The sequence below is a fragment of the Strongylocentrotus purpuratus genome, unplaced genomic scaffold, assembly GCF_000002235.5.
Source record: "Strongylocentrotus purpuratus isolate Spur 01 unplaced genomic scaffold, Spur_5.0 spur5_scaffold_21, whole genome shotgun sequence".
Taxonomy (NCBI): Eukaryota; Metazoa; Echinodermata; class Echinoidea; order Camarodonta; family Strongylocentrotidae; genus Strongylocentrotus; species Strongylocentrotus purpuratus.
In genome coordinates this window covers 14119319-14144296 of record NW_022145607.1, presented here as the reverse complement: position 1 = coordinate 14144296, position 24978 = coordinate 14119319, and the positions used below count along the sequence as shown (strand labels likewise).

At 38.2% G+C, this 24978-nt stretch overlaps 1 protein-coding gene across 1 annotated transcript; it reads right to left on the bottom strand.

Annotated features, from left to right (window-relative positions):
• LOC115927870 lies at nt 1-12842 on the bottom strand. Its single transcript, XM_030994167.1, has 6 exons — nt 12522-12842; nt 10298-11205; nt 9900-10028; nt 8320-8512; nt 2213-2523; nt 1-592 (listed from the first exon to the last, which is right to left on the bottom strand). Exons 1-6 carry the CDS (start codon nt 12840-12842, stop codon nt 1-3), a joined length of 2454 nt encoding a protein of 817 aa, XP_030850027.1.
• Nucleotides 12843-24978: the final 12136 nt, after the last annotated feature.

The following is a 24978-nucleotide window of genomic DNA, read 5'->3' as shown; positions in this document are numbered from 1 at the left end:
CTACTCACTTGGGATCAAGTCATTCGTCCTTAAATTAATGGTGAGATTTTTGGTCAATTTATCCCAGAAATATTCTTGTCCTCTCACGTTCTCATTCCAGTGAATATAGGGTCTGCCATCACTGAGATACAACCTCGCCAAGAATGGCATTTCATCATCTGGGATGTCTTCGAGGAAAACCACGACTACGAATTCCGTCAGAGTGTCACTCACGTGGTCCATGGCCGTACGGAACTTGAGTATAAACCAGTGGTCGTGCACAGCAGCTCTGCTAAGCACTATGATGGTCTTGTGACTATGGCTCACCACGTAATCGACAGAATCTAAGTAATGCATACCCAGCACAACGTATTCGTCACCAAAGACGTTCCTCTGAAACTGTGGAAGCCGTTCCTCGAGAGCAGGTCGGAGCTGTTCGCGAATCCATTCTTCGTCATCATCGTAGAAAATGATGTTCACGTCAAACTCGTAGTCATTGTGGTCTCGAGCGTCTCGCATCTCTTTATAGCCCAGTACGGCCAGTTTGAAGAGAAAAACTTTGTACCTCAACTGCCATCGGTAGCGATACAACAGCACGCTGATTACAACCAAGCTAATGAAAGCGAGGGGAATCAGAAAGAGAAGATAATTGTTTAATATACAGAGTTCATTTGGATCAAAATCAAGCAGGGGTTTCTCACGAAGAGGTTCCAGAGATGCTGACGAACAAATAGTTTTATCCTTGTTTTTCAGGCGGATAGGTTCATTTAACCAATCAATAAGCCACTTTAGTTCACAGTTACAATCAATTGGGTTCACTGATAGATCAAGTGATGAAATAGAGGAAAAGATTGGCTCAAAAGTTGCTTGATTAAGGCGCGTTAATCTGTTGTGAGCCAAGGAAAGATTTGTGAGCTTCCAATTATTTGAGAATATTACCTCCTCCAAGTATGCGATCCAGTTTCCGTCAAAGTTGATACTTTGTATTTGACCCAACCCCGACAAAACATCATCATGAATATGTTGGATGTTGTTTCCTTCCAAACTCAACTTTCTAAGCGATTCCAACCCCGAGAAGACAAGAGGATGTAGATTTGTAATATCGCAGTAGTCTAGATTTAGCTCTTGTAAAACAGAGAGTTGCTGGAATATGCCAGTCGGTATCTCCATTATAGAACTCAGGGAAGGGTTACTACTCAAGTCCAAATGAATGAGATCCAATAATCTATCGGAAAGAGACGTGTTTGTGATGTCATTCCATAGGTCATATATACGAAGATGAGAGTCTTTCATGTCCAAATTAAGAAGGGATTGTAAATGTTGAAACGATTCTCCTGGTATAAAAAGAATCATGGATCCATAAAGAGTGTTTAGAAAAAGTGATCTTAATCTTGGGGTGTTCAATTCAAGAACATTTAATTGAGTTCCGGTCAAAATAACGGTTTGAATATTGTTCAGTCCTGAAAAGGCCGTCAGCTCAAAGACAGAAAGATATTCGTTCGAGCTCATGTCTAAGAAAGTAAAATTTCCTAAACCGCGAAATACAGATCCAGATATTTCTGTTAACAGATTACCGGATAAGTCAAACTCCGATAAGTCCACTGTCCAAGTTTGATTGTGAGGATTTATTTGTCTCACTTGATTGTTTTTGATTATCAGTTTCTTTAATTCATTCATGCCGTCGAAAAAGTCTGGTTGAATTTCGTCTATGGGGATTTGGTTAGCACTTAAACTGAATTGTTTGAGTTTTGTCAAATTTGAGAACACTAAAGGATAGAGGCTATTCAGGTCGTTGTGGGTGAACGCCAGAGCAGTGAGCGAAGAATCGCGCAGAGGATCAAGGAAACCTACCGGAAATGCACCAATAGAACCTTTCTCGATTGTAAGCCGTTCGATGTCTGATTTTGAGATTCCGAGGATGATGTTGGCCAACACCTCGTAACTAAAAGGGTTGCCACCTAGCATCAAAGAGCGAACATGTAGTGATGCGATCACATCAGGGTTTACTGATTGGATAGGGTTTTCTCTAAGATCTAGAGTATCAGTGTGACACACAAAGGTGAAATCTCTCGCCGTAAGGTGTTGTATTTCATTACCTAGCATCATTACATTGTCGGCCACGCAACAAAAACTTATATTGATGAAAGAGAGTTCGTTGTAGGGCAGACGTACATCATTTAGATGTGGACTCCATTTTAGAATGTCATTGGGGAGTGAGTCCAAGTTTGATAACATAAAATCGAGAATGGAAAGCTGTGAAGACATCATAAAGACGCCTGTTGATGGAAGCACAAGACGCGGGCTAAAGACTAGATACAGGGACCTTAAGGCCTTGAGGGGGTAAAAAGCGGCGGATTCTATCGCTCTTACATCGTTATCAGAAATGTCCAAGGAGGTGATTAGAGGGTATACCTCAAACGAGGAGTTCAAGAGTTTGCTGATATTGTTCTGAGACAAGTCAAGCATCTTAGTATCCTCAGAAAGATTCTTGGGAACCGTGTCCAGGCCTTTATCGCGGCAAGAAGCTTTTTTCAGTTCATAGTTCTGATCACATCCATGAAAAGATTTTTCCATGTCTAGTGTTAGCCCATTGCCTACGGGAACCGGGTGGCTACTGTATTAAACCTATGGGAATGAATGAATTCAGTAGTTAATGGGTTAAGAATGTCATCACCGAATCTCCATCGTGTCGATGTAAAGATTGAAAGGACGAGCTGACGAGGAGACAAGCGATAAGCAATAGGTACAAGATTGAGCCGTTTTCCATGACGTCAATATATCACCTCAGAAAAAGGAAAGGTACACATTAGTCGGATGATAATATATCGCTCTTGAATATATGCTAACACAAGCTCATAGAAGCAAAAACGAATGGGTATCCTTTGCTGCAGACGGTCAGCCTCCTATTGAGCTGTGAAAAGGCGCTCGGATTTGTTTCTCTTAAAGAATGTTGGTTGTCATGTCTTATACTAGTAAGCTAATCAAAACTAAAATATAGAGTAGGGACACAAATATGAATGCTTTCAGACGAAACCGAAAGTCATATTGTTTTTTTGATAAACATATAAATATTTACAAGTAATAAATGAAGAACACAAGGTGAAGTATGTGATATCAAATAGAAAGTAACACCGACATTGAATTTCCGTGCGCTTGTACCATAAGTCTACTAGTTTTAATGCTCCCAAGTCGCTCATTCCTTTGTTATTTCGACAATCAAAACCTGAAAATCTTTATATAGAAATCGTACAGATATATCACTATCATTACTAGCTCTTTCTGTTTCCGGCTATGTTGAAATGGTAAATGAAATACCACGCGTCAAAAAGTCGCAAATAATTATTATCAGAATTAACACGATTAATGTGATAGAACGGACATATTTTCTTTCGATCGTATGACCTACCTGATCATGCCGATGAAGGTAAAGAAAGAATATAGTTGTGAGAAATTTGTGATACGGTGGGAGATATTATCCATAAGTATTATGGGATAACTATCTCTATCCATCAGCCCCCCCCCCTCTCCCAAACAAAAGTTCAGCCTTTAGTTATTAATGCGGCAATTAAATAATTAACATGAAATCAAAGCGCATGAATTCCCTTCATATTAATTTAAAAGGTTATCCCATTTCGTGCACGATAAGTATACATATCGCAGACTAGTATATAATTTTGCCCATATAGTCAGAAGCTGCTACGGTACTGTAAGGATACAACTCTAAAACAATATTACACAGGTTATTCTGCTTAAATACGCAAATTATTGATCTGCTAAAAATGAAGTTTTATTGAGTTATATTTATCACTGAAATAAAATAAAATAACTATTGATGGTAGACATCGTAGGGATTGCTCTGCCGCCAAACATGGGTGCGTGCTTGGTAGCTAACACTTGCATTCTCAGCTTGTAGTAGTATCTAGTGCTCCGTGTGACCATGGATCAAACATTTTCTCTAAAAGCTACAGACGGCGAGGGACGAGCTCTGATTGGCTGCTGTATTATTGACCACGTAGTTAAGCTGGTACCAAAGATAGGCGAGCTACGATAAGCCGTGTTTACAATGTTAGGTGTAAGTCATTCACAGCCTAAGATTCGGTGTGAGAGCCGAATGACGAAGAAGGATATTAATAGGTACATCCTATAGATTATACATCCCACGAAAACTGAAAGGCGCCTATGAAGTACATGTATTGCTATAAATGTATCATATTGAATTGTATTATATACAGTAGGCTTGTGGATGCACCAGGATTCCTGAAAATTATTGTATTTTATACAACACCTACATGGATCCCTGTCATTTGATTGGAGGATTGTTGGTCACATGATATTCAATAGATGGTATATTGCACGGTCGTGCATTTTTGGTTATATGCAGACTGCGTACCTCTCTGCCGTGCGCGCGCGTATCCCTGCGTGTATCTGACGCGAAGGCAATCTGAATGTAATCGAGAAGGCTTGAATCCAACTTGAATTTATCTTTAATATAAAGAGTAAAGCATAATTTGTTGATTAACGTTCTATTAGATCTTCTTCGATGTTGTATAAAACAAATAATGAATGTTTTTCATTCGTTCAATGGTGCGAATATTTTCATTCGTTGAAAGATTAACATTAATTCTATTCAACTCGGCTGACGCCTCGTTGAATAGAATGTTAATCTTTCAACTCATGAAAATATTCGCACTATTGAACTCATAACCATTCATTATTTGTATAGTATTATAACGATGATGATAATAATACAAAATAACAATAATGAAAAAAAAAATTAAAATGATAATTATAATCATTAAAAAAATGATAATTATTATAATGATATTAAGAGTAATAAAAACAATTGAGATTTGTAAGGCGCCGATTTTAGTATTGCTTTGTATTGCATTACATTGAATATTGTATTGGATTGGATTAGTTCATTGATAGAAAATCATTGAAAAATACTGTTAAAAAGTATCATCATATGCATCATTATCGTCATCATCATCATCTTCATCATCATTGTGATCATGAAATGATCACATACCTTAGATTGTAACATGCCCCATTTGCCAGGCCATAAAAAATGAAAAGGATAAATTCCAACGGCATTTAAAAGACAACACTATTTTGGAACTTCCCTCAAAACGAAAGGGCTTGAAAATGGCTTGTAGTGGGACAATAATAACCATTGGTTGTCGAATCGACTGAAATGATTGCAATTAACTAAGTAATGGTCGGTAATGGTCGTACGTTTTGTGCTGCACACATATTCAATCAGTTTAATTTTGGCCATTACTATAGCAGCCAATATTCTCTAAATCATTACCTATGACGTTTTTGTTTTAACCTTTTTTTTTAACCATACCCCCCCCCCCTTCTGAGAGATCCTGCGGACTTGATGAATCTTTTTAATTGCTTCATGCCATTGTATTTTTCTCTTTCGAGAGATTCTTGTGACGAGCTTAAAACACTCTCAATCTCATTTTTAAAAGCTTTCAATTTCGAATCGACGTTCTTCTCAAAACCTAATTTAAAAAAAATTGATGCGTATATCTTATCACTTGAAATTTCTTTCAAATCATCTATTTAATTCAATCTGGAGGAAGGGTATTATCAATGGTTAAGTCATTGCAGGGGCACTTACATCTTAAGGGGCTCCTGTCTCTCTCTGAAAAAATACGCTAATTTACAAAGCCTCTGATTTTTGAAGGGATGTGGGTTCGGGTCTTACCATTTTATTTTCTCGTCCTTTATCCATTTCACGTGTTACATTTCTCTCTTTTAATCAATTTCCCACTTTTCTCTTTCATTCGATTACGGGGGTGTCCTGTTCCCCCTTTTGCTCCGCATCTGAGTTTAAATATGATACCTTGTAGATGAATGCTTTGCTCAACGAGGAAAATCATGTAGTGACATGATATCAGTACCCTTCTTCATCTGGTGTGCTGCACCGCCTCATGGCAAAATCAGGTGCCTTCTTTCACACTGGTAAATTGGATTTCCAATTACGAATTATTAGTACTTAGGCCCACCTGGACCGAGTATTTAGAGTTTCATATTAAGACACCAAATATAGCTATTCTAACTTGTGTGTATGATAGGCCTCTTAAAATCATTTCGGGAAATGACTCGGTTACACTTTTCTGATTAATCATTATGATTGTGATTAATCCCGCAATTATCATTCTCACCCTCTTCCCTTTAGACACATTTTAACAAATCCATCAAACAATTGTTCGTATTAAATTTTAATCGAAACACACCGTACAATATAATGATACATGGGTATTACAGTGCGAAAAGCGAATACCAAATAATACGTCCACATAATACAAGCCCTGTATTTATCAGTGAGGTCATCCGTAAGACACCACAAGACACTGTACATTGGTGGTAAAGAATATTTGTTCTACGTGAATGGACTGAAATGTATAATCAATCTTCAATTGACGTTAACAGAACGGTGTTTACAGTCCTAAAGTTTATCCGTTTCTGCATAATAAACTTTCTGATTTTATCAACCCAGACCCATACGTTTTTTTTCTTCTACTTTCAAAATAACAAACAGTTATCAGGGATTGCTCATGACTTTGCAATATATAAAATAAAATTACATAAACATACCCATACACATTGTTATAAACAAGTTCACATATCCTATTAGCTTTACCTTAATAAGAATCCCACTTAAAGAAAAAAATTACATTCTAAATCATCCATTAAATCACTCACAATTTCTTTTTGAAAAAGTAGTTCTGAATCTCATTAAATCAATTGTTTGCAATTGTTATATACTTTCTGATGATGATCACATCTATATAAATGTTACAATTCTAAATATGAAAATTGCGTATTATGATACCGATTCATTATGTGCATGATAAATATAATACAGTTCATTCAATTACATTAACAATAAAATATCTTGGAACCTCTATTCTGATTTTCTTTCATACTTGTTACGGTTCTATCTTTTCTTTTGGGAGATGGTCCTTTTACACACCTGATACGACAAAACAGTGTACAGTATTATAGAAATGCGAAGGGTAGTGATAGCATTTACATCAAAATTCTTCATATATTTAAGCTATTGAGACCCAAATACGTTACCTCCCCTCCTCAGCCCCAATCAAAAGCTTTGTAAAATTGCATTACATTTTCCCAGTAAGATCAGTGTCTCACTCCCTCCCCCCCCTCCCTTGTTCCAGGACCATTTAATAGGGGAACTCACCCAGCACCACTGGTCACAACTATTCAATTACCTATAAGATTGAATGAAGACCTTGCTGTAAGTTTTAAAATGATTACTGTTAACGATTAACTACTGTTTTGGTTTTTCCTCAACATTTTTGTTTTAATTTCAAGTGACAAGTAACACATAATGCTCACTGAACGTTTTCAACGAGCAGACAATTAATCCCTTTTATATCCATGTTGACGTGAAACCAATCCTTGCAAAACTTTAAAATTGACAAGTTTATCATGGTTATGGTTGATTGATGATGACTTGAAAGAATACACTTATAATATTGTTAGATCGATAAATAATGCATTCTGTCATATACTTCCTTCTATCACAAAACATGATTAACGGAACCTATTTACTGTTTGTTTCCATATTATATCTATTTATCCATTTCCACCTGCCTTGATTATCTTGATTATATCTTGTTTCATTGTGATTTTTCTTCGATTGTGATTGATAAACACTTTGATCCTTGAGTGATGCTTACTTTCAGCAAACTCGGGATATCTCATTTGAGAGACAAGCGCCAGTGCACCCACCACCCACCAATATGTCACAGTGTTTCCTATTTTAAGGTGGTGTATCACTGAAGTTTCTTCTTCTTCAGGCTTGTTATATCAAGACGGATTTCAAGAAGTCTTCCCAGATAAGAACAGTTCTGGAAACTGACCATTCTTGGTTTATCATTTGATTATCAGCGGATGTTTCCAATGAACAACTATTATTTTTATAATGACATTGAAAATTCTGTCCAACATTCAATTTGTTCAAATCGGTTAATTCATTATTGGCATTGAAATATCCCACATCACACAATGATTCGATTATTGTGGATTTTGTTTAATATTTGAACAGAATATATATCGATATACAGCATGTAAAATCCCTGAACATTATTGCCCTACGAATAAGTGCATTATTGCAGTTTTGTCAGGGTAGGGCTAATATTATCCAAGTCAATTAAACATGCATTTAACTACTCGTGTACAAGTTTATTAAAGGTGAGATATATTATGATGAAAATAAAATATGCATTTCACAGGCTAACGAATCATCACAATTCAGTCACAGGATTCATAAATGGGCTCACTCGTTCGAGTTGTATTTACAATGGCACTTTCAATAACGCTATCCATCGGATTCCTAACATCATCATAGTCCAGGTCCGGAGTGGTCATTTCTAATCGACCACACTCGAGCGTGACTGACCTGGAGATGGACTTCATTGTTTTTCGGTTCATGTCGGGTTTGGCGTACAAGGCTTCGACGTCCGACCTCAGCTTATAACGTTCATGATTCAACCTAGAACACAACATGTTATGTGTGAAATTAAGTTTCCAAGATTTCGTCTGTTTTCTCCACACTAGAAATTGGTTCTAAAGAAGTGGACGTTCCAGGTGAAATGTATAAATTGAAACATTCTGCCCTTCCACAACACTTACTACTATATTTCGGTTTGTACAAATATTACTCGCAGATAAAGCAAGTTGGTAAAAGTTGTGGATCACAAGAGCAAAGAACAGTGTTCTCCACCCGAAGTTGAAGGCGCGTTGTCGATACATGGTTAATAGTTCACAGACACGTTGTTTCAGAGAAGCGGTCTGTTTAACCGTCGTGTTGATCTACACCTTTTTCACGAAAAAGCACCTGCTGGGTCGGATCATTTCGCGACACCAGTCATCTCAAAGTTATCGGCATGTGATGGGCGAAAGTAAACTTGATGTATGTTTATAATGAAAGAAGTGAACAAAAATGTATATAGGCATGTCTGTATTGGTATGTTTGTCTCTTTCACCATCCGTTCTCACTGTCGAAGATGTAAAGAATTAATGCGTTGCAATACATTTTGAAGAGAGCGAAACACGATTGGTAGAAAATTGCTGGGTTGGTGATTCAAGGAGCGATACAACGTTTCTATCTTTCGTATAGCTGTGCGTATTGTAATCAATGTTTTGTTTTCCTGTCTACACTGCTCAATGGAATATGAACCAATGGGAAGATAAATATATGTACGCCCTATCGTAGTAACCCTTAAAATATATCGTCCGTGGATAAGGTCACATGCAGGTTAAGTGTAATAAACTATCGCGATCAATGACAGGTTTAAGGAGAGTATCGGATCGTTTTAAAAATACCACTTTTATATCTTGAAGTCATGAACAGCTTCCTACATAGTGCTTTAGGTTGTGCACAAGTCCTTCACAACGGTTTCGTCTGTCACTATAACAAGTACAAGCGATTAATGAAATAGATTTAGAACGCACTTTGTCATTATGGATATACACAATCCAATACGATATATCACCAAGCACTCACAGAAACAATTGAGAGAAAGGAAAAATGTATTTAATTGGGTGATGGTTCGTGCAATTATTGTTTTCAGTTTCCTTCATCATTATCGGGTATGAAGCTTTATTTTGTTTGTTTTACTCACCCCCCCCCCCCCCCTCGAGCAACAACAACAAAGGGGGTGGCGTCTTCTTTCCTTTTTTAAAGATAAAATTAACGTTTTCATCTTTATGTAAATATTATTTTTGTCAGAGGAGGGGGCCCGGGCCCCAGCGTCCCTTATCTGCCCCTGGCTGCTACTACTGCTACTTCTACTAATACTACTACTACTACTACTACTACTACTACTTTCAAACTGATAACCAATACATGTATTTCTAGATTCCTACAATACTGCTACTCGTTTGGGATCAAGTCATTCGTTCTTAGATTAATAGTAAGATTTTTGATCAATTCATCCCAGAAATATTGTTGTCCTCTCACGTTCTCAGTCCAGTGGATATAGGGTCTGCCATCACTGAGATACAACCTCGCCAAGAATGGCATTTCATCATCTGGGATGTCTTCGAGGAAAAGCACGACTACGAATTCCGTCAGAGTGTCACTCACGTGGTCCATGGCCGTCCGGAACTTGAGTATGAACCAGTGGTCGTGCACAGCAGCTCTGCTAAGCACTATGATTGTCTTGTAACTATGGCTCACCACGTAATCGACAGAATCTAAGTAATGCATACCCAGCACAAGATCTTCGTCACCAAAGACGTTCCTATGAAACTGAGAAAGTCGCTCTTCTACAACCTCGCCAAGAATGGCATTTCATCATCTGGGATGTCTTCGAGGAAAAGCACGACTACGAATTCCGTCAGAGTGTCACTCACGTGGTCCATGGCCGTCCGGAACTTGAGTATGAACCAGTGGTCGTGCACAGCAGCTCTGCTAAGCACTATGATTGTCTTGTAACTATGGCTCACCACGTAATCGACAGAATCTAAGTAATGCATACCCAGCACAAGATCTTCGTCACCAAAGACGTTCCTATGAAACTGAGGAAGTCGCTCTTCGAGAGCCGGTCGAAGGTGTTCGCGAATCCATTCTTCGTCATCTTCGTCATCGTCGTAGAAAATGATGTTCACGTCAAATTCGTAGTCATTGTGGTCTCGAGCGTCTCGCATCTCTTTATAGCCCAGTACGGCCAGTTTGAAGAGAAAGAGTTTGTACCTCAACTGCCATCGGTAGTGATACAACAGCACGCTGATTACAACCAAGCTAATGGAGGCGAGGGGAATCAGAGAGAATAGACCATTGTTCATCATGCAAAGCTTATTTGGATCAAAATTAAGCAGGGGTTTCTCACGAAGAGGCTCCAGAGATGCTGACGAACATATAGTGTTTTCCTTTTCGAGCAGGCTTATAGGTTTATTCAACCAATCAATGAGCCACTTTAGATCACAGTTACAGTTTATTGGGTTCATTGATAGATCAAGTGATAAAATGGAGGAATAGATCGGCTTAAAAGTGCTTTGATTTAGGCGCGTTAATCTGTTGTCGGCCAAGGAAAGATTTGTAAGTTTCCAGTTATTTGAAAACATTAGCTCCTCCAGGTATGCGATACGATTTCCTTCAAAGTTAATGCTTATTATTTGACCCAACCCCGACAATACATCATCATGAATATGCTGGATGTTGTTTCCTTTCAAACTCAATTTCTGAAGCGAATCCAACCCCGAGAAGACAAGAGGATGTAGATTTGTTATATCACAGGAGTCTAGATTTAGTTCTTGTAAAACAGAGAGTTGCTGGAATATTCCTGGCGGTAAATCACTTTCCGAACTCAGCAAAGGGTTACTGCTCAAGTTCAAATGAGTAAGATCCAATAAACCATCAAACAGAGAAGCGTTTGTAATGACATTCCATAGGTTCCATAGGTGAAGTTTAGAGTCTTTCATGTCTAAATTAATAAGGGATTGCAAGTGTTGAAACGATTCTCCCGGTTGAAAGACAAGTACGTGTGAATGAACAGAGTTTAGGGAAAGTGATCTTAACATTGGGGTATTCAATTCCAGAACACTTATACGACTTCCGGCCAAATCAATGATTTGAATATTGTCAAGTCCCGAAAAGGCAGTCATCTCAAAGGCAGAAAGGTATTCGTTCGAGCTCATGTCTAAGAAAGTTAAATTTCCTAAACCGCGAAATACAGATCCAGATATTTCTGTAAACAGATTACCGGATAAGCAAAACTCCGATAAGTCCACTGTCCAAGTCTGATCGTGAAGATTTATTTGTCTTACGTTGTTGTATTTCATTACCAGTACCTTTAATGCCTTCATGCCGTAGAAAAAGTCAGGTTGAATTTCGTATATGGGAGATTGTTATAACTGAGACTGAATCGTTTGAGTTTTGTTAAATTTGAGAAGACCAAAGGAAGGAGGCTATTCAAGTCGTTACTGTTAATGTCCAGAACAGAGAGAGAAGAATCGCGCAGTGGGTCAAAGAAACTTTTAGGAAACGCACCAACAATGCCTCCCAGGATTGTAAGCTGTTCGATGTCTGATTTTGATATTCCTAGCGTGATGTTCGTTAACACTTCGTCACTATAGCGGTAGCCACCTAACGTCAAAGAGCGAACATGTAGTGATGCGATTACATCAGGGTCTACTGATTGGATAGGGTTTTTTCTAAGATCTAGAGTATTAGTATGGCACACAAATGTGAAATCTCCTGCCGTAAGTTGTTGTAGCTGATTACCAGTCATGTCTACAGTGTCGACCATGCCACACGAACTTATCTTGATGAAGGAGAGGTTGTTGATGGACAGATATGCAGTATCAATATGTGGACTCCATTTTAGAATGTCATTAGGGAGCAACTTCAAGTTTGATCTTGTTAAGTCGAGAAAGGAGAGTTGTGTAGACATCATAAAGATGCCTGTTGCTGGAAGCACAAGATGCGGGTTAGATAATAGAGACAGGGACCTTAGGTCCTTGAGGGGGTAAAAAGTGGCGGATTCTATTTCTCTTACATCGTTAGAAGAAACATCCAAGGAGTTGATTAGAGGGTATACTTCAAACGAGGAGTTCAAGAGTTTAGTGACATTGTTCTGAGACAAGTCAAGCACCTCGGTATCCTCAGAAAGATTCTGGGGAACCGTGTCCAGGCCTTTATCGTGGCAAGAAGCTATTTTCAGTTCAAGGTTCTGATCACATCCATGGAAATGTTTTTCCATGTCAAGTGTTAAGAATGGCACCGCCGAATCTCCATCGTCTCGATGTAAAGATTGAAAGGATGAGCTGACGAGGATACAAGCGACGAGAAATGGGAACCACATTGAGCCGTTCGCCATGACGTCAATATAACACCTCTGAAAAGGGAAAGATACACCTTTGTCGGATAATAATATATCGCTCTTGAATATATGCTAACACAAGCTCATAGAAGCATAAACAAATTTGTATCCTTTGCTGCAGACGGTTAGCCTCAATATGAGCTGTAAAAAGGCGGTCGGATATTTTTGTTCCCTTAACAACTTGTGGTTATCATGTTTTAAATTAGTAATCATAACTAAAATATAGGTTCAAGAGACAATTATATATGTTTTCAGACGAAACCGAAAGTCATATTTCCTTTTTTGGAGAAACATTTAAACATTTACAAGTAATAAAATCACACGCACAACCATATGAGATATTCTAACGGTTATGTATTAAAGAATATAAAGGGGAATATACTTCCATGCGCTTGTATGAAAGGCCTACTAATCTACTCCCAAGTCGCTCACTCTTTTGTAATTTCGACAATTAAAGCCTGAAACTTTTTATACAGAAATCGTACTGAAATATCAATATCATTACATGTTCTTTCTGTTTCCAGTAATGTTAAAGTTGTATATCTAATTATAATTAAATCCCTCTTTAGAAATATAGCCATCTGATTGGTCGAAATTGATTTTAGCCATTCCCTTAAAGAAACGAACAATGCCAGAAACGGTGAATAGTTCATGAGTGAGATTCCCGAAAGATTCTGGGTACCGGGAAAATACTTAAATTTTGATGAGATCCCCATTGGTTTACGTGTTAAAATTTCTTTGTGCGAGCGCAGATACCATACAGTGCTTTTTGTGTGCGATTCCCGGATGATTGTAACATTCAGTCATCTGTCCAGCGAAGATTTACAGTGTCTCAAATTTTCTGTGATGTTTTAACCAATTTTTACTCAAGAAAAGGATAAGGTAAGAATTCTTGGTATATTTTTTGGTCAATTCGGTATATAAAAGATATACCGACTGCTTTCATATTCGAGGCCTGGCTGTCTCTATAAGCTCTCAGGGATGTTGCATCCTGCCATGATCCCTTCAGCCTACGCTAACAGCCAGGCCTCTCATAGCAGTCGATATATCTATAATAACACATACCAATATCATATCATATCCCTATCCATCATCCTCCCCCCCCCCCTCCCAACAACAGTTCAGGCTCTAGTTATTAAAGCGGCAATTAAATAGTTAACAGGAAATCATAACGCATGAATTCCCTTCATGTTGATCTAAAAAGATATCCCATTTTGAGCACGATAAGAAATAATATCATAGACTAGTATAGTATTACCCGGTTCTAGGACAATTACCCCTGGGCAATCACCCCCCGGAAAGTTACCCCCCGGAAAACTACCCCCCAAGGACAATTACCCCCCGGAGAATTACCCCCCGGAGAATTACCCCCCGAGGACAATAACCCCCTAAGGACAATTACCCCCCGGAAAATTACCCCCCGGAGAATTACCCCCCGAGGACAATTACCCCCCAAGGACAATTACCCCCCGGAAAATTACCCCCCGGAGAATTACCCCCCGAGGACAATTACCCCCCAAGGATAATTACCCCCCCGGAAAACTACCCCCCGGAAAATTACCCCCCGAGGACAACTACCCCCGAGGACATTACCCCCCGGAAAACTACCCCTTGAGGAATCACCCCACGAGGACAATTACCCGCCCCCGAGGACAATTCCCCCCCCCCCCCCCGGGGACAATCAGGATTCAATAGCAAAAGACGATCTGACACGTTGAGAGATGCTGTGAAGGCTACGAGCCCATAAAATCCCGTGCATGAACCCACATTCGTTCAAATACTTGCGCGTGATCTTCCTCATTACTACACATTTTTCTTTAACTATAATGTATGCAACAACACTGTGGTTGCTGTTTTCTACGAAGGATTTCTCTTGTGCAGCGTTATTTCAACTTTTTGTTCGACATGATGCCCTCTTAAGAAATGAAAAGTTTCGCCCAATCTTAAATTCTTCACAAACTATTTATTTTGCATCACTCTGGCACTCGTCAAGTGCTATGTACACACGTATGGGCACATTTGTTTCTTGATTTAGTGAACGAGCAAGAAAAACAAGGACAAGACATTTTCAAAATGGTAAAACATAATGTTGTATTCAACACACTAGCACAGATTTAAGGTATGCGGGCGCCTCACCACCGAATGTACACGAATATAAAGTGAAATATTCGGTCATGACCTTGATACACGAATATGAGGATATTCGGGCCTCTCGTTGCCTTGATTCATCATGTTTATAATTGTGATGAGTGTGGTAACAATATAATGTCGAAATAAAAGATATATATTCGCAAAATATTGTCAGCGAGCGAGGAAGAAAGACATTTTATTATTTGTTTACATTTTATTTTCTCATGAAAATAAATACTCTACCCGTTTCTGATATTTGTTTTTCACAAAATCAACGTTTGCCAAAAAAAATTGTCATGTAACTAACATTCTCTTGCGGCACCCCAGTTGAAAAAACGCTGCTCTGGAATTACAAAATCATTGAGATGAATGTACCCAAGTGCGGATACTTATTTTCTTTTAATATGGCACCGTTCATACCATATATTTAACTTGAAGGCAATTTTTATTTCAAAATAAATTACGGTACAAGAAAACATATTTTAGTTCACCATGACAACAGAAATATATATATATATATATATATATATAACATTACATTTATAAACATGAAGAGAACCTTAATTTTGGAATAGATCATGGATGAGGGCCCATTATACATACAAAGACAAATATACGATCAGCTGATTAGAAAAGTTACAGAGGATGCATAAATAATGATATCTTACATCCTAATTTCTTTGTTGGGCCATTTTTGGGGAGACTAGCTGTATTAACGCGTACTCATCTGCGCGCAATGTATTGTTAAATTTCTAAGAAATGTAAATTCCGTACTTTGATTTGATACATGCGTCTTCTGGCAATTGAATTCGATTTGATACATGCATCTTCTGGCAATTGAATTTGATTCAATACACGTGGCATATTAAGTCAAACTTCACAAAGGTGGAATGGATACAGAGCGAGAGGGGTGGGTGAAATCTCCTCCTAGGAGGATACATGTACGTCAAGCAAAAAGATTTGGCAGATGGGTACGAGGGCTTTGAATGTGAGCTACGAATATAAATATAATTTATACACAACCCCTGTACGAAACAAATCTATTCCGTCATAAATAACTAAGAAAATGAAAGTTCATGACATTTTCTCTAAATAGCAATTTGAAGAGGAGCTCGTATTATACGTCACTGTGTTACAAATTCCCTGGGTGTGATTGTCCTCGGGCCGCGGTAATGGTGTTTCGAGGGGGGGGGGGGGGTAATTGTCCTCGGGGGGTAGTTGTCCTCGGGTGGTAATTGTCCTCGGGGGTAGTTGTCCTCGGGGGTAATTGTCCTCGGGGGGTAATTGTCCTCGGGGGGTAACTGTCCTCGGGGGTAGTTGTCCTCGGGGGGTAATTTTCCGGGGGGTAATTTTCCGGGGGGTAATTGTCCTTGGGGGATAATTGTCCTCGGGGGGTAATTCTCCGGGGGGTAATTTTCCGGGGGGTAATTGTCCTTGGGGGTAATTGTCCTCGGGGGGTAATTCTCCGGGGGGTAAATTTCCAGGGGGTAATTGTCCTTGGGGGGTAGTTTTCCGGGGGGTAATTTTCCGGGGGGTGATTGCCCAGGGGGTAATTGTCCTGATACGGTATTACCCACATATTGAGAAGCTGCTACGATACAGTAACGATGCAACTCTAAAAACTTTTACACAAGTTATTCTGCTTATGCAAACTATTGATCACGTGGTTCAGCTGGCACCAAGGATTGGCGAGCTACGATACGCCGTGGTTAGCAATGTTAGGCGTTAGTAATTATTCACCGAGCGCGAGAGCCAAATGACCATAAAGGATTTTAATGGGTACAGCGTATAGATTATACATCCCACGAAAACTAAAAGGCGCCTTTGAAGTACATGTACTGCTATAACTGTATCATATTGAATCGTATTGTATTGTATTATAATAATTATGATGATAATAATTATAATAATAACAATAATAATGATGATGATAATAATAATAATAATGATAATAATTATCATTATGATATTGAGAGTAATAATAACAATTGAGGTTTGTAAGGCGCCAAATTTTGAATTGTATTGTATGTATTTCATTGAATGTTGTATTGGATTGGATTAGGTCATTGATAGAAAATCATTGAAAAATACTGTTAAAAGGTATCATCATAAATTATGCATCATTATCGTCATCATCATCATCATCTACATTATCATTATGATAATGAAATGATCACATACCTTAGATTGTACTATGTCCCATTTGCCAGGCCATAAACATGAAAAGAAAAAAATTCCTACGGCATTTGAAAGACAATACTAATTTAGAACTTCCCTCAAAACGAAAGGGCTTAAAAATGGCTTTTAGTGGGAAAATAAAGACCATTAGTTGTCGAATCGACTTAAGGGATTCCAATTACCTAAGTAATAGTCGATAATGATTGTACGTTTTGTGCTGCACACAGATTCAATCAGTTTAATTTTTGCTATTATAATTAGTGGGTTATTGATGTAGACATATGCACATGTACCTGTTGTAGCTCATTTTATGTATGTTATTACTAAAGAAAAAAAGTTGTCAGTCAGTCACCCAAAGTGTCTGACAGTGAAGTTTATAATGTAAACGGGTTTCTTTGCATAATTTGAATACTAAGACACTGTTAATGTTTAAATTTCACAGATCGGACATATAATTATGACATATGCATAATTCCTGCAAAGTTCTACAGAATTTGATGCTAGCTGCAAAAGGGACATGATATCTTTAAGTGGGTTTTTACAAGCCTAAGTGGTATATAATTTGTCCCCGTTAAAAATCGATAATGTTTATAAAAGAATTAGTTCTAAGGGGCTTTGTGATTCTCGAGGGGGCGGGGGGTAAGGTTAAAAAAAGGACTTGATGAATCTTCTTAATTGCTTCATGCCATTGCATTTTTCAAATACTCTTTCGAGGGATTCTAGTGGTGAGCTTAAGAAACAAACTCTCAATTTCATTTGTAAAAGCTTTTAATTTATGATCAACATTCTTCTCAAAACCTAATGAAAAAAGTTGATGTGTATATCTTATCACTTGAAATACCGTTTAATTCATCTATTTAATTCAAAATGGAGGAAGGGTATTAGCAGTTAGGTCATTGCAGGGGCACTTGCATCCTTAGGGGCACCTGTCTCTCTCGGAAAATACTTTTACGCTAATTTACATGATTTACAAAGTCTCTGATTTTAGGAGGGGTATGGGTTTGGGTCTTACCATCTTATTTTCTCGTCCTTTATTCATTTCACTAGGCTAAAGTGATGAAGTGACAAGGAATCAGTACCCTTCTGTGAGAGAAGTGTCCTTTCTTCATCTGGTTTGCTGTAACCGCCTCAAGAGCACATATTTTAGTTTTTTTGAAATTTGGAAAATTAGGCCTACCGATATTTCGTTCAGTGGGGGGGGGGGACGTTAGGTCTGTTTTATCTACCTTTTAGCACACACAATTTTGTGTTTGTTATATTATTATTTATTGAGAGAGGTTATCCTCCTATACCCCCTGCATGAACCCATATTCTTTCAAAATACTATAGCACGTTGTCTGCCTCATTACTACAAATTTTCCTTTTATTATAATTTATGCAACGCCAGTGCGGTTGCTAATTTCCACGAAGGATGTAATTTTTAGGTAATTCGTCGCTGTTTTCACGAAGTGACGGTAGTGAAAAAAAAATGCATTCACTTTGCGTTACGATTTTCCTCATTACCGTCACTTCGTGAAAACAAGGACGAATTGTCCAGCGTTTTTCAAAATGCATAGAATTACATTTCTCTGGAGCAGCGTTATTTTAACTTTTTGTTAGTCACGGTACCCTCTAAAGAAATGAAAAGTTTCTCCCAAATCCCAAAGTCTTTACAGACTAATAATTTTGCATGACTCTGGCTCTCGCCAAGTGATATACACACACGTATGGGCACATCTAAAAATAAAAAAGAGAAGACATTTTCAAACTGGTAAAATATTAGTTTGTAATCCACACACTAGAAACTATTTTAAGTACTATATGCGGGATATGCGGGATATATTCGGTCATGACCTTGATACACGAATATGAGGATATTCGGGCCTCTCGTTGCACTTATTTGCCTTGTTGTCAAAATATTTTCAGCGAGCGAGGAAGGAAGAAACTTTAGTATCTTTAAAATTTTATTTTCTCATGTAATTACATATTTTAACCGTTTCTGGTATTTGATTTTTTTTTTATACAAAATCAACGTTTTCAAAATCATTCTCTTGCGGCACCCCGGTTGAAAAACACTGTGCTGGAGTTACAAAATCAAATGAGATGAATTACCAGAGAGCGGATATTTATATTCTCTTTTGACATGGCACCATACATATAACTTGAAGGCAATTTCTATTTCAAAATAATTTAACGTTCACGGAAACATATCATACTTCAGCATGACAACAGAAATAAATAGATAACGTGAAGAAAACCTTAATAATGGATCATGGCATGGATGAGGGTCAATTATACATACAAAGACAAATACACGATCAGCTAATTAAAAAAATTACAGAGGATGCATAAAGGAAATCTTACATCCTAATTTCTTTGTTGTGCCATTGATGGTGAGAGAGCCTGTAACGCGTAATAACAAGGAAAATGAAGGTTTATGCAATTTACAATTTGCAATATACAATCTGTAAATAGCAATTTGGAGAGAAGCTTGCGTTATACGTCACAGTGGGATGATGGTCATTGGGGGTATTTGTCCTCGGGGGTAGTTGTCCTCGAGGGTAATAATACTAATAATAACGTTTTATTTACCCAGGGTAGCCGCTTAAGTTATGAAACTGCTCTTCCAGTGGGCCCTACATAACATAATATGTTTTTACTGCCCTTCTCCAATCTTATATGCTGAGCGCCTAGCTAGAAGGCAGAAGGTCCCATTCGAACCCACGACCTCCCGTTCATGAGGCGGGCGCTCTAACCACTGAGCCACCATGCCCAGTAGTGTCCATGGGGGGGGGGGGGGGGGGTAATTGTCCTCGGGGGGGGGGTAGTTGTCCTCGGGGGGTTATTGTCCCCGGGGGGGGGGTAGTTGTCCTCCGGGGGTAATTCTCCGGGGGTAATTTTCCTTGGGGGTAATTGTCCTTGGGGGTAATTGTCCTTGGGGGTAATTCTCCGGGGGGTAATTTTCCGGGGGTAATTGTCCAAGGGGGTAGTTTTCTGGGGGTAATTTTTGGGGGGTGATTGCCCACGGGGTAATTGTCCTGATACGCCCTGCCCCGCCCCCCCCCCTCCCCCGCCCGTCTGCGTACGCGCCTGATTTTTCGTATTAAATTTTAATCGAAACACATTGTACAATATAATGATACATGGGTATTGCATTGCGAATAACAAATAATAGGTCCACATAATACAAGCCATTTATACATCGGTGAGGTCACCCGTAAGACACCTCAAGACACTGTAAATTGGTGATAGGAAAGTTTATTTTCATGTATGTGAATCGATTGATATTTATAAGCAATTAAATACTGACGTCGCGATAACAAAATTATATTTTCTGCATAATAAACTTTTAGATAAGCTTGTTCGCTTCTTCTTTCAAAAGAACAAATCTTTATCAGGGAATTATCTTGACTTTGCAATATGTAAAGTAAATGACATATATATATATATATATATATACAAATTGTCTTAAACAAGTTTATATACACTATAAGATTTACCTTAAAGGTAAAGACCAGTTATGGTCATGCGATTGCATTGTGAAAGAAACGTTGTGGAATCGATCAGAAAAGGTTGATTATCTAGCATCTAGCATCTGCAAGGTTCTGGAATCATCAAAATGATAAGAAATTTGGCCCATTCTTCGTAAAGTTACAAGCAATATACACAGAAAGATGTATACGGGACTACCCTATATCTCTCACAGACCATGAGAGAAACAAATTTACCAAATATATGAATTAGTAGGCGGTTTCCCGGCAAATTTTTTATCATCATGTATTAGTCAAAACATATTCTTTCACATGATTGGTAATGAGAGCTTCCATTTCATTTTTTGAAATTGGGGAGTTTCCAATACTGGTCTTTACCTTTAAAAAGAATCCCACCGAAAGAAATACGCACATATACCAAATCATTCATTAAATCACTCACAGAAAATGATTGAAATATTCTGGAAAGAATTCTGGAAAGACTAAGAAAATTCTTTTTACTTTGTTAAACTGTTCCTGAATTTTATTAAATAGATATTGTACAATTGTTATATATTTTCTGATGATGATGTAATCAAATTGATATACCCTCAATTTTACAACAAATCGTAAATATCAAACTTGCGTTTTATGATACCGATTAATCATTATGTGCATGATAAATATAATACAGTTCATTTCAATAACATGTACAGTAAAACACTTTGCAACCTCTTTTATGATTTTCTTTCAAAGTTTTCTTCCTTCTATATTCCCTTTTTTGGGTGTGGTCGTTTTACACACGTGAAACAACAAAACAGTTTACAGCATTTTATATAATTTTGAAGGGTAGTTATATAACATTTACATTCTTCATTCCTCTGAACTGTTAACCCCAAAATACATTGCTACCCCCTCACCACCCCCAATAAACAGCGTTGTAAATTTGCATTTTATTTCCCAGTAAGATCAGTTCCATGAGCCCCCCCCCCCCTCCGTTCCAGGACCATTCAATAAGGGAACTCACCCACTGCCACTGGTCTTTACTATTAAATCACCAGTAGGGTAATGAATGAAGATATTGCTATAATTTAAATAAATGAGTATCGTCAAAGATTAACGACTGTTTTGGTTTTTCCTCAACATTTTTGTTTTCATTTCAAGTGACAAACAGCACAAGTGCTCACTGAACATGTCCAACGAGCAAACGATTTATCCCTTTCATATCCACCTTGGCGTGAAACCGATTCTAACAAAACTTCAAAATCGACAAATTTATCATGATAATGGTTGATTGATCGGATGATGACTCGATACTATACACCTATTGTTTGACCGATGGATGATCTATTAAAAGACATGATTATCAGAACCACTTTTCTGTTTGTTTACATATTCATTTCTCCATTGCCACATACCCTGAATATCTTGTTTATTTTTATTTTTATTTGATTTTGGTTAATACAAACCTAAATTAAAATTAAAAGAACTTTACTATGACATGAAGCTCCTTAAAATATTATTTTTCCCTGTAACGTACTTTTCGGCAGGACTCAGAACTCAGGATCTCTCATTTAAGAGCCAAGAGCCGTCACCCACCATTATGTCACAGTGTTCCCAATTTTAAGGTGGCGTCTATTATTTCTTTCTTTTAATAATAAGGTCTTTTAGACGGGTTTCAAAAAATCTCCCCAAATAAGAATAGTTCTTAAACTGATTCCTTGAATTTGATTATCAGCAGATGTTTCCATGCAACAAATATGTTTTTAATTAAATTTAAGATTCTGTTCAATATTCAATCTGTTCAAATCGGTTAATTTGTTCTTTGCATTAAAACATTCCACACAATGATTCGATTTTTTGTGGATTTGGTAGAATATTTAAACAGAATAGATACAGATTATAATATCATATATATTTTGGCCAACAGTAAGCGTCTACGTGGGAGATAGTTATTTTCATGCAGAATTACTAAATCTCTTAAGATTATTACCTTACGAATAAGTGCATTAGTACATTTTTGTCAGGGTGGTCCTAATAATATCCAAGCCAATTCAACATGCAACGTTTGTACAGGTTTATAAAAAAGGTGAGATTACAACAGAAAAAAATTGCATTTCACGAAGCTGCACAATTTAGTCACAGGATTCGTAAATGTGCTCACTCTTTCGACTTGTATTTACAGTGGCACTTTCAATAGCACTATCCATCGGATTCCTAACATCATCATAGTCCAGGTCCAGAATGGTCATTTCTAATCGACCAGACTCGAGCGGGACTGACCTGGAGATGGACTTCTTTGTTTTTCGGTTCATGTCGGGTTTGGCGTACAAGGCGTCGACGTCCGACCTCACCAAGGCGCTTGCCGACGTACCCTCTCCTCTTATCTTTGGTTTGACCTGACAGGAAGGCATTTCCTTGTCATCGAGGGAATCGTTTTCTTCACGTCGGGTCCCACGCTCATTTGATGACGACGGGGAACATGGCAACGGTTGCGGCGCTGAAGGTAGGTGTACTCTGTTCCTAGATATGTCTTTCACATCATCCAATGAGTGATAGCTACTGTCCACGCAGGATGGGTAGGATGTCCCGATGTGTGACTCGTCGGTAGAAGTAGACGGTTTCCCCAGATCTTTTAGCGTGTCATGTAGGTTGTGATGCTCAACCATGGCTGGCCTTGTACGGAGCTCTGGAGCTTCACTCTGACATTCCGAAGAAGATGACCCACGTTCTTGACCATGATCGTGCTTCCCTTTGTCTATTACTGAAGCTTGACTTGGCTTATCACTTTGGATCCAGCTATGGATGCTGCCAAGATGAGATGTATTCTGAGAGAGAATAAAGGCTATTGTTTGTAAAGGTTCTGTATCTCCACCATGTCTTGCAGCTTGGGAGTTCGGTGAATGATTTGCAAGATCTCCTCCGCCGCTAACGAATTTGCATTTGAAGAAACAAGAGGCAATCGAGAACACAAGTGCAATGGTTGAGATTGATGCCACGCAAATCAATATTATTGTGTCTTTATTATCATTTTCTGAACCTTTAACAGATGTGGATGAATTAAATCTTCCAGTAGACAGGGTAGGATTTGCAAATCCGCTAGTTTTGGTTGAGAAAGTTGAAATTAAGGTTGTCGTTGATGGTGAAGCAGTTGATACATTCAAAATCAATGTTGTAGGATTTGCAAATCCGCTAGTTTTGGTTGAGAAAGTTGAAATTAAGGTTGTCGTTGGTGGTGAAGCAGTTGATACATTCAAAATCAATGTCGTACAATTTGAAAATGTTGTCGAATCGACATCTTCTTCGAAGACAGAGGTACAAGTATTTTTGTGTTCTCTTAAGTTTAACCTTGCTATGTTATGTACATTTGAGCTGGGATAAGATTCGCATAGAAACTTGTATTTTTTAGGAAGAGGCAACAGCGAATGCCCACCATTATGCACATACCCCCACTTTTGATGCGTTTCCCAATTTCCATTGCAGCGTTCAAACACAATTCTAGCTTGATCATTTAGAAATACGGGCTCTACGAGTGAATCAAATTTACATGACTTTGTCTTGTTCTCTGTTTCATTTCTCCTACTAACCCCGCAATCGCTTGGCGAATTCTGTGTTACAAGCAGTATTTCTCGAAAATCGAGATACACAGTGAAGTTGTTTGCAGAGTTGCAAACGGCATTATCTAATGTCATATTTGAAGTCTGATTCGGTTCATTTTTCCATTTTTCTGTAAGGAGGATGTTCCCGCGTTCCCTCTTTGTGTTTTGCTCAAACCGACAAGACATGGAAGAAGGAGGATCCGTGACAGTCAAATTCAGAGTCAAAATCACACATTCGCGTCTTGATCTATTGAAGATACTGATAATATGGCTTCCCTTGTCACTTTTTTGAGCTTGTTCAATTAATATTGTCATGGTTTTGTTGTGCGTTCCTTTAATCAACTTATAGCGTTCATGATTCAACCCAGAACACAGCAGATTATGGGTGCATTCAAGTTTCCATCCGTCCATGCGTTTTCCCCACTCTATAGATTGGTTCTCGAGAAGTGGACGTTCCAGATGAAATGTATGAATTGAAATATTCTGCCCTTCCACAGCACTTTGTCTTACCGCTATATATTTTTTTTCAGCTACTACAGTACATATACTACTCGCAGATGAGGTAAGTTGGTAAAAGTTGTCGAACACAAGAGCAAAGAACAGTGTTGTCCACCAGTAGTTGAAGGCGCGCTGTCGATACATGGTGAATATAGTTCACATGATACCCGTTGTTTCAGAGAATCGGCCTTGTTAATTTTCGTGTTGATCTACACCATTTCTCGACACCAGTCATCTCAAAGTTATCGGCATGTAGTGGGGGAAAGTAGACTAATCTTG

What these genes read in the sequence shown, in the direction of transcription:
- LOC115927870 (XM_030994167.1), bottom strand. Translation starts at nt 12,842, where the DNA reads ATGGCGAACGGCTCAATGTGGTTCCCATTTCTCGTCGCTTGTATCCTC. An exon ending in GAAATGCCATTCTTGGCGAG is followed by an intron (nt 10,029 to 10,297) that starts GTTGTAGAAGAG and finishes ATTCTTGGCGAG; the next exon opens with GTTGTATCTCAGTGATGGCA. An exon ending in AATGACTTGATCCCAAACGA is followed by an intron (nt 8,513 to 9,899) that starts GTAGCAGTATTG and finishes GTTGTGTTCTAG; the next exon opens with GTTGAATCATGAACGTTATA.